This window comes from Lepisma saccharinum, chromosome 3 (genome assembly GCF_977018435.1).
Source record: "Lepisma saccharinum chromosome 3, izLepSacc3.1, whole genome shotgun sequence".
Lineage (NCBI taxonomy): Eukaryota > Metazoa > Arthropoda > Insecta > Zygentoma > Lepismatidae > Lepisma > Lepisma saccharinum.
The window spans coordinates 50,678,957-50,697,424 of NC_139231.1; the positions used below are offsets into that span (position 1 = coordinate 50,678,957).

At 38.1% G+C, this 18,468-nt stretch overlaps 1 protein-coding gene across 2 annotated transcripts in view; it reads left to right on the forward strand.

Moving 5' to 3' along the window:
• Aduk (unc-51 like kinase 3 homolog Aduk) overlaps positions 1–16,280 on the forward strand; it is an 81,574-nt gene extending 65,294 nt beyond the window's left edge. For both annotated transcript variants that reach the window (XM_083118527.1, XM_083118528.1), the window contains exons 7-10: positions 665–823; positions 3,650–3,834; positions 11,585–11,654; positions 15,059–16,280. In XM_083118527.1, the coding sequence (XP_082974653.1) occupies positions 665–823; positions 3,650–3,834; positions 11,585–11,654; positions 15,059–15,078 (434 nt within the window). In that variant the 3' untranslated portion in view covers positions 15,079–16,280. The remainder of the gene's footprint in view (positions 1–664; positions 824–3,649; positions 3,835–11,584; positions 11,655–15,058) is intronic.
• Positions 16,281–18,468: the final 2,188 nt, after the last annotated feature.

Genomic DNA, 18,468 nt, shown 5'->3' on the forward strand with positions numbered 1-18,468 from the left:
TTCAAGCAGCTAGATTTACGAAACTGGATAAAGTGCCTCCTGGGGTAATTTTAGGTATCAAATGAGGTGAGGGGGATTGTTATTACTGTTACCTTTAAAGTGATGGCAATTTATTCTTAGTTTTCACCATCTAGATCCAGCAGCATTATCCATCTCAATAATCCAGCGATGGTCGTATGAAATCTAAAATAAAGTATTCCCGGATAAAATACTATGTCCTCTTCACATCAGCCAAGGCGCTATAAAGGAAATGAGCTGGGGATGTATGAGGGGGTGGGGCGTTGCAGCCAATATAACAATATCACGTCGCATGCAAAATGTATACTTATGACAGAAGTTGTCTATGTAAGGCAGAGCCAATGATGACACCATAGTGGAGCAGGTGCCATAGCTCACAGCCAAACGAGTGCACAAAAGAGCCAGATCTGGCTCCAAAAGAGCGAAGCTGGCAACAGTGATCGGCAGCTGCAGAAGAGAGAAGGACATGGGGGAAATTGTCCTTCTCCCCCTTAAACTGCATTAAGATGGTGCAGGACATATACATAAATGTATCAAAGGCCTTTCTTCTTTGGCATAAATTTTGTACAGGAGTACGTTGAAACCAGATACTCTTATAAATTATTAGCAAATAATATTTTTTGTCATATTCTGTTTTTTAATAAAGTTGAGATAGATGCAACAAAGAAAATTGCCCTGAGAAAGAAAGTGGATGACTACATCCGACGTGCAGAGGACCTGAAACAGCTCATAAAAAAGGAGGCAGGAAGTGGAAGCAGTGATATTTCTGGAATTCAGGACCCTGACAGTCTTTTTGATGAGTTATGTAGGTATTTGTCGATGTGTAGTTTATATGGTTATATAAAAAGTGCAGGAATGAATCGGCCGATTTTAAATACTCCACAGATAAGACAAAATAATGCATAATACATACAAAACATACGTAATTAAGACAAAATTAACTAATTTATTGACTGAAGAAGAAATACCAAAAGAAAATACAAATTTAGTCCTTACATTGTGATTTACTAGAAAATAACATTACTACGATGACCTCCATTTCATTCCAGACACTCTTATCAGTAAGGTAGGAATTTGACCCACCTCTTCCCAGATCTGATCTTTAAGTTAATTGAGAGTGCGTGAGGATTGGTTGGAAGATTTTTCCTTTCAATTACCCCCAAAGAAAATGCAGACTGATCTGGTGATCTGGAGAGGACAAGAAATATCCCCATTGTTGTTTTTGTAGTATGCTTTTACAGCAAATGCATGCTGTGTCCCATTGTACAACTCCCATCATAACTAAATGGTGAAGCAGGCTCTGCAAGTTGGCGGTAGTCACATATTACCTATGAAACAACAACTAGCTATATCAAGTGTTGCACAATTGCCCGATTCATTGCCGCATTGTATAAATTAACACTTTGAAAGTATAGTGGTTTTTGTGTAAGAGGTTTCAAGAAATCTTCAAGTTTATGAAATGCATGAACACATTCTGATCTCATTAGAAAGCTAAAGAAATGGAAAAATCAAATGAACCAAGAACATGCTCTCTAGCTTAAATTTATTCTGAGGTTATAACAGTATTTTGGAAAATAGGAATTTTCAAAATGTGCATAGTGTTTGGTAGTAGAAGCATACAAATTTCTTAGATCTCATTAAGTCTTGTATTGGTTATCTTGCTTTCATGTCATACATACATACATACATTTATGAGATTTTTTGTGTGAACTTTGCAGTGGCGTAATATGAGCATTTCGGGTGGGAACGCAAAGTCTGAAGGAAGGGTAGGTCTTTTTTTGCATAAGAGTTTACTTATGGAATTAGCAGACATAGCTATTGTCTATTTAAAATCACAATCTCATTGTGTTTATTGCATCAAGCCAGCAGGGTTCCGATAAAACATGATCCATGCTTGTTTTATCAAGAGAATGAGATTCCTCAGTGTGCAAGAAATGCTTGGAGCACTGGTGTTTTATACCATTTTCAATTAGATTGTTGAAGTCAGAAACACCGTACACCATTCGGAGTATTTTGCTCCACACATACCACATGTGTAGCAAACCGTCTTTTATAATCAAGGAAACCTTTCGGCATGACGCAAGTCATTAAAAACCTACCTGAATCACAAGCACCTCTAGAACAACAGTAGACTTCATTGTTGTGGATGATACAACTATTGATTGATTTGGTTTATTTTACTTCGCTTTCTACCACTTTTGGCTAATCACAAATATGAATATGAGTGATGATATTGATGAAGGGACACTCACAAAGAACATACATGCCCAAGGCTGGGATTCGAACCAGGAACCTCTGGCATTTTAGCATGTTGTGCAAAACACACTGACAGGGAGGTAGGTGGATGATCCAACAATCGTACACTCTACTGACGTAACAGTGCCTATTAGTAATTCAGACCACTGTTTATTACATCTTGAGAATACTCATAAACATTTTAAAATAATTTTGTCCAGAGACCATACGATGTTAAGAGTTTTGAAACAAATGCTAAACATTTCCATTAGCACAATATTAAGCAGTTAGATACTGACGAAAAAATATTTTTAAAAAAATAGTTTTGCGGGTTAGGTGGTAGAGCAGCCACAGGCTGAACTTCTACCACGAGGACTTTGCCAACTTGTTTGACAAAAATTGTTTTGTTCTTTTAGTTTTTAATGCACTTCACTGTTCTTGCGATAAATTACACAATGCAGTGGTCATTAAGAAATGGTATATTTGAGTTAGGTAAAGATACGACAGTCAATATTGCGTATTGTAGTATCACACAGCACGAGCAGAGGCATTAGCGCGAAAAACCAGGTAGGAATTCTACTTCTGTCGTCTGCGTCGGAAGGCAGGAAAGGTCACATGGGCTCTAGAACCAATCAGGTGCTCCATACACCAGCGTAGGAGAGAATTTCACCCGTGCTGTAGAGATCCAAGCCACAAGCTTTCCCTCCTCCTCTCTGTCTCCAGACAGGCAGAGTCCTGTACGCCAAACCTAGCTGGCGTCCGGCAAGCAAAGACATTAGAGAAATGCTACAACGAGAGCTGTTAGTGGAGCATTGTAGACGGATCGCGAAAAATAGCTTTTATAATGCCATAATGCTCAAACATGTATGTAATTAGTCAAGCTTTACTTTATATTTACATCATTTACACATTTTTAAATCAGGGAATGCCGGACATGTGGGCATACTACGATGCTACGCTACTGTAACTTTGTACCCTCAATCGTAATGTTTCTGTGCCACTGCTCACATTGGGAGTTCAACTTTGGACAATTTTCGACTTCTCCTTGAGGATGAATGGTTTGCGCCGAAGGCAACTTTGATAAATATTTAGCAACTTGGGAGCTCAAGCTGGTAATTGTTACAATCCAATGTACCACGATTTTGTGGGAAGTATAGGGTGAACAGATTTTCAGAGATGAAAAGCAGAACAGGACATTCGTAGATATTCACATTGAGGGTCACTTGACCCACTAATAAAGGAAAAGTCATACTTAAATATTACATACTTATCTTTAATCAGGTTTTTTTTGTGGTCCCACTTTCTGCATTTCTTTTTCAGTTTCCAGTATAATATTTTCAGTATACATTGCCAGGAATGCTAAAATTGTACTTCATAACCAATTTTTTTCTTGTAGGTCGTCTTGCAGCCGTAACTGCAAACATGCCTTCTGGACTAAATATTGGACATGCAGCAGAGCAGTATATGGCTGAAGGCCAGTATAGCATTGCGCTAGAGAAATATGAAATGTGTCTGGGCATACTTCTTCCTCTCTTGGCCCAGGAACCCAAAGGGCGGAGAAGGGATCTACTACGACTACAGGTAATACTACTTTCCTTTTAGAGCTGCGGTAGCACAGTCGTTAAGATGTCTGACTACCAAGCGCAACACCTGGGTTCGATCTCCAGTGGGGGAGAACCGGAATTTTTTCCACCTGTTCAAGTGACTCCAGCACCCACCCAGTATCGTATAAAGTGGGTACCTGGAGGAAACTTAGTCACTCCCACCTTCGGCCGTGATCAAGAAAGTATGGGGATCTAACTCCACACCCCCTATACGCCTTCATGGCATGGTGCAAAGCACAGGGGAGCACTTTACTTTTTGCTTTAATTTACTCTTAGTTAACCTTTATAGAGTGGGTAATTTCAAATTATGTGCTTTGGGATGGCTGGTTTAAAACAAAAGCTAGCAGCATGTGGCAGCAACTGACATGTCATTTCATGAAAACTCCAGATGATAATTCAATTCTGTTCTTCTTTGTTCATTTCTATACATATGAAGGTATGTCATAATGGAATGGAAAAAAAAAAAAAAAAAACCGCATTGTGCAAGAATTAGGAATCCAGTGGAAGACCACCAATTTTTAAAATTACCTGAAAATTATTTTTTCTAAAATTAGTTGCATATTTTCAGGGTTTTTTGGGGGTCTTTGTCATGCTTCCTGCAAATTTGATCCATCCAGCATCCATAGGGCCAAGCTAGAAGCGACTTTCTGTAAATTATTTTCATAAAATGTCAAAGCTGCTTTTTTTATATCTTATTTTTTTCCCAAGAAGTTTCAACGTGATTTTTTATTACATTAAGATTTGGCACACACAGAATATGTACTATGTAGAAATTTCAGTGAAAAATGCAGACTCGAACCTTGATCTCTGGAATACCATCCCATTTTTCAACCAACTGAGCTACTGAGCCAGCCTTGCTTGTTTTACCTGTGTAGAATCGTTTGTCAGTGCTACCGCAATGGGATCTGTTAACGTTTCCTGGTTTCTCCCAGTGTACAGATGTACATTACATTAAGTTTTGGCACACACAGGAGATGTTCTACATAGAAATTTCAGCGAAAAATGTAGGCTTGACCAAATGATTCCACACAGGTAAAACGGCGACAGCGAAAGTTCAGCCGAAAACAGTCCAGCTCATTTGGTAGAGAAATGACACGGTATGGCAGAGAATTGGGTTCGAGTCCTGGTCAAGCCTGCATTTTTCGCTGAAATTTCTACGTGACTTTTCATGGTTGTAGGAATTTACCACTGCTACATACCAGCAGCAGCTCTAAGGGGAGAGCCGTCGTGCCATGGCTCCACCCTCAGAAATAGCACATGCTTCATCAAAATATAGTTAAATTAATACATTAATGAACAAGATGATTCGAATCTCGAAAGCATTCAAGCTTTCGGCCACTTCAATCCCTGCACCACATCCCCAGCTGTTCTCTACATTTGCTCTGGTCTTCCAGGGTCATAAGACACCAGCCAGGCCAATTTTTGTTTGGCACAATGCAAAACCTCTTGCCAATGCAAGAGCTTTTGCATTGTGTTGACATAGTTGCAAACTTTAGAGAGAATTCGCTAATCCTGACCAATTTGTATACCCATTGGAGAAGTAATTCATGAGAAAGATACTTTTTCTGCACTTTTCTGCCTACTTGGGAAGAACGAACATAAAAGATACATTAGAACGTTGTTCATCCACACACTCAAAAAAGCACATAAATAACACCGTACAGGTAGAGTAATGTAATTTAGGCACGTACTGTACGTATATTTCGAGTGTTTTCTATTTTTCTCATGTCTTTCATTTTCTTGTACTGTATACGTATGTAGTACTGTGTACTGTATGTATAAAATAAACCTGTACTGTACGTGCTTTTCTTTGTTAAATAAACACATGTTTGATTATCTGCAAAAATTGTTATCTGGATAACCTTCGGTCCCAATTAATGAGGATAAACAATGTTCTACTGTATATCACTTGCTCTCACGCACACACATTTTGCAACTGACGTCAACAATATTCTAGACATTTTCTGTAAAAAAAGAATTGTCAAAATATCAAAGGGAACTTGCATCACCAGGGCATTTCTTACTTTATATATTTCTTAAAATCTCACAGATAATCTACAATTATATTTGAATTTCACTTGGAGATAGAATTCAATTTCTTGCATTGAATTTTACTTACAAGTTTTAGATCCACATTTCATTGAGCAAGATATTAGTGTAGTTTTAGTGCTAATCATATTTTAGTTGTTGGTAACACTGGTTGTTGATGTGTCGTACTGGAGGTGCAGAATTGTAAACAGCAAGGTGACTTAGGTGAAAATTCTGTGTTTTTAGTGAAGTGAAAGTGTTCTATAGTGTGTGAAATGGTTTGCAATGTTAGTAAACAAAGTTCCATTTACCTCTTTCATTAGATTTCTGTGACATATGGTAGCGAAGATTTTTTTTTTATTTCTTGATCATGTTGGGACTACCCATCATACTAGCTGCAGGCCACCACTGCTACAACTACATTTTTTTCATTCACTTTGGTCCATTCAAGAGGGTGCTGAATACAAATTTCTGTGTACAATTTTGATTTTTCTTCTTTAACACTAGGAGGATGGTGATTTCCTAGCTACCAATTAGGACTAACCCGTCATTTTGACGGGTATAGTTTTTCCTTGCAATATTTTTCCACTGCCTTTATTCTGAGCATCAAGAACTCCTGTGTTTCTTTATTTATTTTATTTTCACATCATTATGACCATTTGTTACAAATTCTGCCTCCTACAGTGGCTAATAGAGGGGCAGTAATGAGCAAATAGACTCGGCAGAAGGACTGTGTTATTCATATTCAGTTAAATCATGGAAGCTCTGGAGTATATCAATCATTCATCAACATGATGGCGTGTATGTGTATATTATGTATTTATTTATAGGTGTATTTTATTTATTTACATAAGCATATTTTTTTTATTTTTTTTGGAGTTTTTGTAATTGTAGAACCATTTTTCCTGACCATTTAGATTACAAATGCTTTTTTCATTGATGGGAACTTTTGACAAATATAATTTTCTAATTTTATCACAAATATTAAAAATACACGAACACTCACTTGGAAAGGAGGAAACGTCAATCTGCCTACACTCACATACATTGTCATCATCTTGCACATCTTCATCTCAAGAATAATTTCTAGACAAGGTCTTAGGTGGTATGTAATCAACATCTATTCCGGCATTGTCATTATCTACTCTGAACTCATCATCTTCATAAATATTGTCCTCTCACTCAGATTAGAAGTCTGACAAATCACAGACATAATGATGTAGCATCACAATCCGATAAGCCACATTCAGGTGACATATTGGACACTGAACTGGGCCAAATACAGAAATAGAGGTTGCAAATGTTTTACTCTACTATCAGATTAAATATTATATGAGGGAAAGTCAATATATAAGTTGCAAAATGAAATATCTTCGAATTGCTGCAATGTGAAATTGATTTATGAATATCAGTCATTGCACTGATCCTTTCCGGAAGTGTCTGTGTAGGTGGCTGCACCACTGTGTATCGTATATGGTGCTAGTAGTCACGTTCTCGTGCGGCGATGAGTCATTCAAGTGCCAAGTGTGTAAGATGGCAGGTGTGTTAATCGAGTGTACATGTGGTGAGCAACGGGCTGTAATTCGATTTCTGTGGGCACAGGGCAAATCTGCTGAGCAAGTGCACAAGGAAAAGTGTATTTCTGTCCCAGCGTCACACTGTCACTTCAGCCACGTATTGCAGAACTCTGAAGAAGTTATGGTCAGCCATTCGCATGAAACGTCCAGGTGCTTTGAGACATGGAGTTCTTCTGTTGGATGACAATGCTCATCCACACAGTGCCTACATCTAGCCTACAGTCCAGATTTGGCACCATCCGACTTTCATCTCTTCAGCCCACTGAAGAATCACCTGGTGGTCACCGGTTCCAGGATATGGAGGAGGTCCATCGGGAAGTTACCAGCTACCTACGACACCAACCACAAACCTTCTTCGCTGCTGGCTTTGAGGGACACTTGAAACGCTGAGACAAGAGCCTAAATGTTCATGGAGATTACATTGAAAAGTAAACCACATTTCATTAGGTAACTATTTCAACTTTTCTTTCTATTCCATTTTGCGACATATATTGACTTACCCTCGTAGATACTCGAGTTTGGACTCCAATTAAAAATTAACCAGTAGACCTACATAACGAGTTACATCAAAATTTAGCTTATTCAATTCTTCATTAATCTATGCTAACCAATTTTTTTTTCGAGTATGCCTTCTATTTTTTATCTTCGTAAGAACAAAAAAAGGGCCAGGTTTTTTGAGTTTTGCAAACGATCGTCATCTTTGAAATTCTGTAAATCAAAAATGGGTTGTCCAATCGTTATGAAATTTTAGTAGGATGCAGGCAGAAAGGTTTTAAACACAATTATTAATTTTCAGGTTTTCAAAATTCTCAAAAATCAGTTTTTAGCAATTTTACGAAACACAGTTCTCTTAGTATTGGGTAGTCCTACAAATACAATATTGGTCTTGTTTTGAAGTTCTTTGCATCTGTTTTTACCAGTTGTGCCGGTTAATAATTCTTTATTTGTCCGAAAGAAAACAAGTGTATCTGGGGAGAAAGGTAACAAATGCTTTATTCAAAGTATGCGCAATCACTAGCTATACATTGTGCCCATCTGTCCGTCAAATTGTGGATACCCTTCCAGAAAAATCGTTCACATTTTGAGGTGATCCAGTCAGCAAGCCACTGTTCGACATCTTCATAATTGTTGAAGTGTTGCTGGGAAAGTGAGTGAGACATCGATGAAAACAAGTGGTAGTCCGAAGGGGCTAAGTCTGGTGAGTATGGCAGGTGAGGCAAGAATTCCCAGCCAAGTGCAGAAATGGTGTGTCTGACACCTTTCGCTGTGTGTGATGAAGTGTTGTCGTGCTGCAAAATCACTTTTCCGTGTCATGTCACCCAATCTGGGCACTTTTCGAGCAATGCATGGTTTAAGTGTTGATTGTAGCGAACGGCATTCACTGTTTCACCTTGTTTCAGAAGCTCACGGTACACCACACCCTTCTGATCCCACCAAATGCACAGCATTGTCTTCCTTCCGAAGCGATTCGGTTTTGCGGTCGATGTTGAAGGTTGTCATGGGTCAACCCATGACATTTTGGGTTCTCAAAGTAGATCCATTTTTCGTCCCCAGTCACTATCCGATGCAAGAAAGACTTTCTTTCATGCCGAGAAAGCAACACTTCACACACCGTTTTTCGGTTTTCCATTTGTCTGTCATTCAGATGATGTGGGACCCATTTTACTGCCTTCTGGATCTTTCCCATGGCATGAAGACGATCAGATATGGTTTGGCGACCAACATTTAACTTCTCTGCCAGTTGTTGTTGCGTTTGCATATTGTCTTCGTCCAACAGTGCTTGCAATTCGGCATCTTGGAATTTTTTCGGCTGGCCCGGGCGATCTTTGTCTTTCAAGTCGAAATCACCACTTTTGAATCGTCGAAACCAATGCACCCACGTCCGTCTTGCGTTAGGACATTGTCACCGTACGTTTCCACAAGGATACGATGGCTTTCACTCGCATTTTTCTTTTGATTGAACAAGAAAAGCAGGACATGCTCCTTATTTGGTTTGAAGGTCAACATGTTTCCCACACAAACCCAATATCACGATCACTCGCACTCGGTTGCACATCCACTGCATTTTGACAGGTACTGTCCTGGCAACACACTGACGTAACAGTTGAGACTGTGCACCAACCCTTGCTTCCACCGCCATCCAGCGACGAAATTAAGAATTATTAACCGGCACACCTGGTAAAATGCATTATCATTGTCAATTCACATTGCGAAACAGATTTTATACAGATTTTTCAGTGGAGTAAATCTGTACGTGGAACGTGGCAACATTGACTACCAGCACCTGCTGGCAGTTTTTTCGTGGTTCAACGGACATCGCTATGTGACGTGTTGCCATGTTCCGCGAACAGCTTTACTCTGCTGAATAAAAATCTGTATAAAATCTGTTTTGCAATGCGAATTAACAATTATAATACATTTAAAAAATGGATGCAAAGAGATTCAAAACAAGACCAATATTGTATTTGTAGGACTACCCAATACTAAGAAAACATTGTTTCATAAAGTTGCTAAAAACTGTTTTTTGAGAAATTTTGAAAACCTGAAAATTAATAATTGTGGTTAAAACCTTTCTGCCTGCATCCTACTAAAATTTCATAACCCGGAAATTAATAATTGTGGTTAAAACCTTTCTGCCTGCATCCTACTAAAATTTCATAATGATCGGACAACCCGTTTTTGATTTACAGAATTTCAAAAATGGCTATCGTTTGCAAAACTCAAAAAGCTTGGCCCTCTTTTTGTTCTCATGACAATAAAAAATAGAAGGCATACTCGAAAGAAAAACAAATGGTTAGCATAGATTAATGCAGAATTGAATAAGCTAAAATTTGATGTAACTCGTTCTTATGTAGGTCTACTGGTTAATTTTTAATCCAACAGTAGATAATTCATTGACCGATCTGAACTAACATTCAACTTGAAAATACATATGTTAGACGAACAACAATGAGCAAAGATAAACAAAGGTTCACTTGCACTTTGATTCCACTATTGCTTACAGACATATCTTACCTATAAACTTTGCCCGTCATAATGATGGGTGATCATACTTATAGTAGTAATATATTGCAGTTTCCTTCAGAGGTGAGATAAAAGTTTAATTTTTTCTAGAAGTGTAGAGCACTAATATTTATTAAAAGTCACAGTACATGGAAACTGTGGAGTAAACTTAACATTATCAAAATTATAATATAGTGGTCACCTGTCAAAATGACTGGTCCAACTTTCATTATTGGGAGATAATATGTGTAAATTTCACCTCGCCAAGAATCTTGTCTTTTGGCAAAAAAGAATAAAACCGATTTCATCTCTCTACTACAATTAGTTCTCTTTCTTCAATTTTGTACATTGCAGTAAGTTGGAAAAGCACACACCTGTAAGGTTTCCATCCCGACAGGCTAACGTGCACGAGAGGCTCCTGCCCTCTAAAACTCTTTTTATTTTGTAAGTGCTCATAAATGGTACTACTATGTTGCAGAATGCCCCCAAAACATACATACATATATATATGAAATGTGAAGAATGTAAATTTTAAATGAAATTAAATTTTATGTATGTTAAATAACCAATGCACTAGAGATAACAATAATAATGTAATGCATCAGCTTTTCACCTCCCTAGCAGCTAATTGATGAAATAACTAAAACAATGCAATGAAACATTGTCCAGTATTTGGTTTTGGTAAACCATGAATTAAAAACATGAAAGTTACTGCAAAAGAATAAAAAAGGCAAATATGCAAACCTATTAATGAGAATAAAGAATGGTAGATTTATGTGATCTCACAGCTAATGTTAAAATGTCAATATATTTATCAGTAAACTGATATACCAACAGTGGCCAACACCAATTAGTTAGTCAGTGTAAACAAGGAGTCCTGGTTTTGAACCCCAGTGGAGGCTGGGACTCCATTTTAAACTGTAGGTTCAATCCCAACTAGTCTTATCTAAGCATACAGTGGCCTTAAAATGAAACATTTTGGCAACCAATTAGTCAGTCCCATCTTAAAAATGTATGGAAGTTCCTTTCTGCGATACCTGTTAAGTGTTTACAAATACGAATTGATTTACACCAAATGATAGTGAGTTACTAGCAGTGGTACTTATTTTCTCAATCCAGGTTGAGCAGTGGATGTCACAGGCAGAAACTGCAAAATTGTTGACAGCAGATAGCTCAGATGACTCCAAAGGTAGGCATTGTTTATTAATCTTTAGGAACATATATTAATTCCACTTTATAGTAATCAAATAGAAGAATAAACTATGAAGTTTTTAATTTGGAGTTTTGAATAACTGTAATAAAAATTGCAGAATAAAGTCATATTATGAACATAGTAATACATTGTGTTTCGCTTGGAGGGATTGAGAAATAATTGATAATTTGAAGTGTAAATAATGGTTTATTGTTTATTAACACACCATACCTTGATGTAGAAACTCTCAAGAGTTTAGGAAAATGGTCAGTGCAAAATGCAACTCTGTGTGTACCTTGAGTTGCCCTGCAGACATCTAAACGATATTCAAACCAGGTAAATACTGTTGCTCTACTGAATAGTGCCAGGCTTGTTCCTGCATTACACTACACATTGGTGCACATGCGCAAGCACGTGTATTCACTATTGGTGTATAAACTCTGAGAGTTTTTGTATCTTGTAAAATGAAAAACAATGAGCATTTATTTCTCGATCCCTATAAGCGAAGCACGCTGTATTAGTCGTAATATGAGATAATCATGTCGTGATTTAACAGTAGCAAATATGTATATACTAGAGCTGAGCCGATACCGATACCATGACCGATACCCGCCAATACCGATACTTGTATAATTCCAGTATAAAATAAAAAGGCTAGTTACAGAGTCATACTAACTTGTCACATCACTATGCACTTATCTAGAAATATAATTTTGGGAGCCAGTCCGAGTCAAGTGTCTCAGAAATATAATAATAAAAGTGTTTCTATTTAATACGTTAATATAATTATTGGTTGATTCGTAATAATATGTAAATTAATTAATTAGTACTTAATTTCTCCGATGCGTATGGAGTATTTATGTATGTAACCACAGACTAAGAAACGGAGGAAAGACAACGTTAATACCTATTTTGTTCTTTATTTCTTGACTAAAAAATATTGTTATTACATAAATAAAGGGTTTTTTTTTAGAGGGATAGAACATGAACATGAAATAAAACACCTGAAACTCGTGGTACTGGCCATGGTATTGGCTTTATTGGAAGGAGAATTGTATGCCATTATTGTTTAAAGATGATTTCGGGCATATGGGCACCGTGGCTGGCGCGAATAAAGTGCAATCTGGAAGTCCAATTGTTGACCACCTTTTCGAGCAGCTGGGGCTGTATATCGGCAATCACGCGAGAATGTTGGCTTCCAAGTCGTCCATCGTCTCAGGTTTATCGGCGTAGACAAGCGACTTCACGTACCCCCACAGAAAATAATCTAAAGGTGTTAAGTCACACGATCTTGGAGGCCAATTCACAGGTCCATGACACGAAATTATGCGCTCATCGAATGTGTCCTTCAATAAAGTGATTGTGGCGCGTGCTGTGTGGCATGTTGCACCGTCCTGTTGAAACCACAGCTCTTCCACATTGATGCCAGTCAATTGGGGAACGAAAAAGTCCTGAAGCATGGATCGATAGCGCTCTCCATTGACTGTCACGTTCTGGCCGGCATCATTTTTGAAGAAATAAGGACCAATGATTCCACCAGCACGTGACAGTCAATGGAGAGCTGTGGTTTCAACAGGACAGCGCAACATGCCACACAGTGCGCGCCACAATCACTTCATTGAAGGACACATTCGATGAGCGCATAATTTCGCATCATGGACCTGTGAATTGGCCTCCAAGATCGTGTGACTTAACACCTTTAGATTATTTTCTGTGGGGGTACGTGAAGTCGCTTGTCTACGCCGATAAACCTGAGACGATGGACGACTTGGAAGCCAACATTCGCCGCGTGATTGCCGATATACGGCCCCAGCTGCTCGAAAAGGTGGTCGACAATTGGACTTCCAGATTGCGCTTTATTCGCGCCAGCCGCGGCACCCATATGCCCGAAATCATCTTTAAACAATAATGGCATACAATTCTCTTTCCAATAAAGCCAATTACATGGCCAGTACCACGAGTTTCAGGTGTTTTATTTCATGTTCATGTTCTTTCCCTCCAAAAAAAAACACCCCTTAGTAAAAAGATGCTATAAAATCAGAGATAAAACAGCAAATATTCATCATCTAGCTTACGTATAGTTAAGACCACTAAAATTTGTGTAAAAACAACTGTCCTGGCAAGGAAATTAATGTCAAAGAAGTAAAAAAAATTGAATATTTATTGAATAACAAAAGGAATGATGGAACGTCAATTAGATGAAAAGTAAAGTTGCTGATAAATATTTTATGTACATTATTGTAAGTAATGGTGTACATAAATCTTCAGAGGGGCCTCTCCGATGATGTCGCTGTCACCTTGTAATCAATAGATCGCGGATCGATACTCAGTGGAGGCACATAGTGGTTTGGGTCCCACTTTAAAATGTAAGTCCAGTCCCAATTAGCTTATCTTCCTTAGTACTGCCATTCAAAGCCGTATGTTCCCAATCCAATCTTGGCGGAAATAATTTATTTGTGCCACTTTTGGCTAATTTGCGAAGTTCGGGGTGAGTGATGATGTGATGAAATTGATGAATGGGACACTCACAAACATCCATCCCCAGGCAGGGATTCGAATCCGGAACCCCTAGCATTGTAGCGCAATGTGCTAACCACTCTGCCATGGGAGCCGGCTTTTGGCAGAAATAAATAACCCCCATTGGCCGATACCAGCAGTCACACGAAAGACAGAAGTGAAGAGGATAAGTATAAATTGCTGATTCCCCTTCGCGCTTGAACGTAGATAAAACACAGCTAATTTCAGTGTCCTTCATCCCTCTTTTCCAAGAATTCCGCAACTACCTGACTCTGTATTAGTGCGGCGGGGGTTAAAAACATCCACCTATCTTAGGACCACGATCTTCAAGCAAGAATTGGCAATGAATGGTTTATTTCCCACAGCGTTAACTAAGTAGCTACATGCCTTCATGGTCATGTTTGGGTTCAGCTTTCTCTTGCCCATGCGTTTGATCTTGCCATCTGCTTGCCAGGAGGGTGGGGTATATGATCCAGTGTTTCTAGGAAAATCTATGGAACTTCCTGTGCTGGTCTCCCAATCTGTCACAAGGAAGAGTGAACGAAGTTTTAGAAAGGACAAATGTTGAGACGAGCAGTTGCCTTTGGCTGCTTTTCTAGCCACTGAAAATCTTTGGTATCGGTAAAAGAAAATCAACCGATACTCACTGATGCCGATATCGGCTCAGCCCTAGTATATACATACATCCAAGTTTTTATATTTGCATAATGCAAACAGTAAGACTTCTGTCTCAATGTCATATTTTGGGGAATTGAATTTGAAATATTGTAGCAGAGTTTGTTTATTCCATAGGCCTTAGATTAGCCCCAGCAAGTAATGTGCTTTTTCATAAATATTTAAAACGCAAGAGACTTACGATGGTATGTTACTTTTCCTTGTTACAGAACTGTGTCGAATGCAGTGATATGTTGAAGTAATGAAGATGTAAATTCATGATATTAAGGGTACATCTATTGCCAATTATGCTGAGTGCGCTTGACCCTGGCAGTAGCATCACATTAGAGCACGGCTGTGATTAGAGGGACCACATTTTATCTTGATGTGTGTAGGAAAACACACGAACAGTTATCTAGTAAATTAGTACTTTACTACAGAATTCTAATTTATTGCTGTTTCTTGCCATGTTCTGACTAAAAGCACGAACACATTTCATTCACCAGTGCATTAAGTTTTCAATATTTTGTCAATGGATTAGAAAAAGTGATAGAAGCAGCTGGTATGTATTTATGTGAAAACCAGTCTTTTAATAATAGTCTTTATCACAGGTAAGAATTCTTTGTTGACCATTTGGACGCTGATTCAAAAAGTTAGTGTAATTATTAATGTGTGAAGGCAGAAACAAATCTTTACATGTTGCTTTGTGATTATCTAGTATTCTTGACTCAAATTGCTGGAAAATATATAATGTAACTAATATGTTTTGTTTTTATGAACTTAATTGGAACCCTTTCTGTACTTACCACAATTACCCAATAATAGGCATTTTTATATTGTGGTTGTATGTATTGATATATAAAAGAACACCTTAAATATTCTGAATTTATCAAAATTCTTATAAAAGGAAATAAATTTTGTAATTTTTGTATTGGTATGTCCAAAGAAAATTGTCATGAATATAAAACAAAATGTTTCCTTATTGTGCCTCTACCAATTCATTCAATAAATATTTCTATTGTTTCCACCTCCTTGTATCATGATTAACATAACTGCTATTCACATGATGTGATTGCTTTAAATACATAGTGACAACATAGCTTCATCATATGTTTAATGTATGCTTTCATTTTCCTTTTAATAACAGAGTAATTTGTTTTCGTATTAGCAGTGTATTTATTAATGTCTGATTGTATACAACGACTTATCATTTTATGCAGTGTATCTTATTTTGTGATTTGAATAGTTCAGAGAACCTATCGTCTATGCAGTCAATTACTAGTCTTTCACCTTCAAGTGAAATATGTGCGTGTAAAATATTGGACATATGAAATGAAACGTTTGGTAATTATACTGAGCATAAGAACACAATGTACCAAAGATTTTTTTCTTCTTTGTAGCTAATCAGTGGTGATTTATTCATTCTAGTTTTTGGACTTTTAACCACTGCTATATTTTAAAAGAGATTTACCTACGTTTCGGAGGCTGAATCTGCCTCCGTCTTCAGGGTAACGTGTAGTCTGTTAGATCATATAAATGGTTGCCTTGGGGGATTATTCTTGGTGGCTCCACCGCGTCTGTCGGTCACAAGGACCTCTATATACAAAAAGTTGCCAGGTAGGATTATCAGTGGCCCAGGCTCCACTTCGTCAGATGACCACGTCAAGGTCACGATCAAGGCTTCGTGTGGCACCGTTAGGTTTCCACCTTGATCCCCGGGGACTGAACCACCCGGATTGCATGTCGCTCCTTATGACCGACAGACACGGTGGAGCCTAGGCCACCAAGAATAATCCTCCAAGCCAACCATTTATATGATCTAACAGACTACACGCTACCCTGAAGACGGAGGCAGATTCAGCCTCCGAAACGTAGGTAAATCTCTTTTAAAATATAGCAGTGGTTAAAAGTCCAAAAACTAGAACCAAAGATTTTGATTTGTACTCTAATGTTGCTTGTTCAAATTTCATTTTTTTAAATTAAATGTAGCAGAAAAACTGTACCTGGTACTTGACCAATTGGATGGATCTACATAAAGAAATGTACTGTGAAAATTCAATGCATATGGAGTGATTATTTTGACATAGATATTAGTGTTACGTGTTTTCTTCTAGGATGTAAGTGTAATAAAATAAACATTTAATTGCTCATGTTCTGACAATTCTGAAGATTTCATACACAACATTGGTAGTGAAATACAACATCACATTTTCAATATGTTAAGTATTTTTTAATGTGCATTTTTGTGACAAGTTTAACAAAAGATTAGTTCTAGACATTAACCTTTACACCGCCGAGCGGGTTTTCGAAAGTAACCCCTCTCTGGCCACGGCCTTTGCGTGCCATTTTTAAATTTTTACACCTATTTCAGAAAAACGTTATATCTCAGACTATTTGAGCAATCTACTTTGGCTAACTTTTGTTTGGAAGAAAAAACATCGGAGCACACAACCGTATACAATTCAGAGTGCCCAAGTAAGAAAAACAGGGTTTAGGGGGGCTAAGTCCCCAAATTTCAATGAAAAAATTCTGGATTTCGCCCCCTCTTCTCCCGCTATTTTGGGGAAAAAGCGCAAACTTTTGCATTGTTTTAAAAGAATAGACCTTTTTCAACAACGTGAAACTTGTTTCAAGTCCGTAGTCCTCATACTGGCTGAAATATGATGCAATATGTCCAATTCTGCATTTTGGCAAAAAAAAATAGCTAATTTGCATATTAGATTATAAATTATTATTACTCCGAGACTATTTGAGCAATCTACTTCGGTTAACTTTTGTTTGGAAGCAAAAACATCAGAGCACGCGACAATATACAATTCAGAATGCCCAAGTGAGAAAAACGGGGCTGAGAGGCGCTTAGTCCCCAAATTTCAGTGAAAAAAAAAATTGGCTATTTTGAGAAAAGGGTGCAAACTTTTGCATTGTCTTCAAAGAATGTACCTTTTGCAACAAAATGAAACTTGTTTCATGGTCATTGCTGTCATAGAAAGTTTAGACTGATGCAATGTCAAAAATATCCCGTTGGGTTACATTTGTCGGCAAACAATACGAAAAAGAGACATGATAAATAATGTTGCACAGCAAAATAACTAGTGTTATGTAATATATGTACTCACCACCTAGTTGCCCACATGGAAAGCCTCAAAGCACGGGTACACATATAGTGCAACTTTGCATGCCTTGCACTCATGGAATGTTTTCTTATCTTTTTTTTGCTGGTAACAAACGTTGCACCTTCTGCGTGTCGTAGTCAATATAGGCCAATGCCTGTTAGCCAAAGCTTCTCTTCTGACCATCTCGAGACGTGGTGGGAGATTGGCACCAGGCAAAAGCCTCGAAGGACCAGCCTGCTCTGCCTTCCCCTGTTTAGCCAGCACCCCGATCAAACTTATCCATTTAGCCAGCTCCCCGATCAAACTTATCCAGCAGAATGTCGGAAAGAATCAAAAGGTGAAGAGTTTTCAGAAAGATCAGAAGTTTTGGGTCCAGGTTGGCCAGTGAAAGGGAAAGCAGTTGGACTTGGAAGATGAGCGGGTCGTGGGCCCAAGGTTGACGAAGTTGAAGTCGATGCTGCTGATGTTGATGGAACAGGAGCATCATCTTCATCCGAAGAAGAATCCGATACACTTTCCCAATGAAC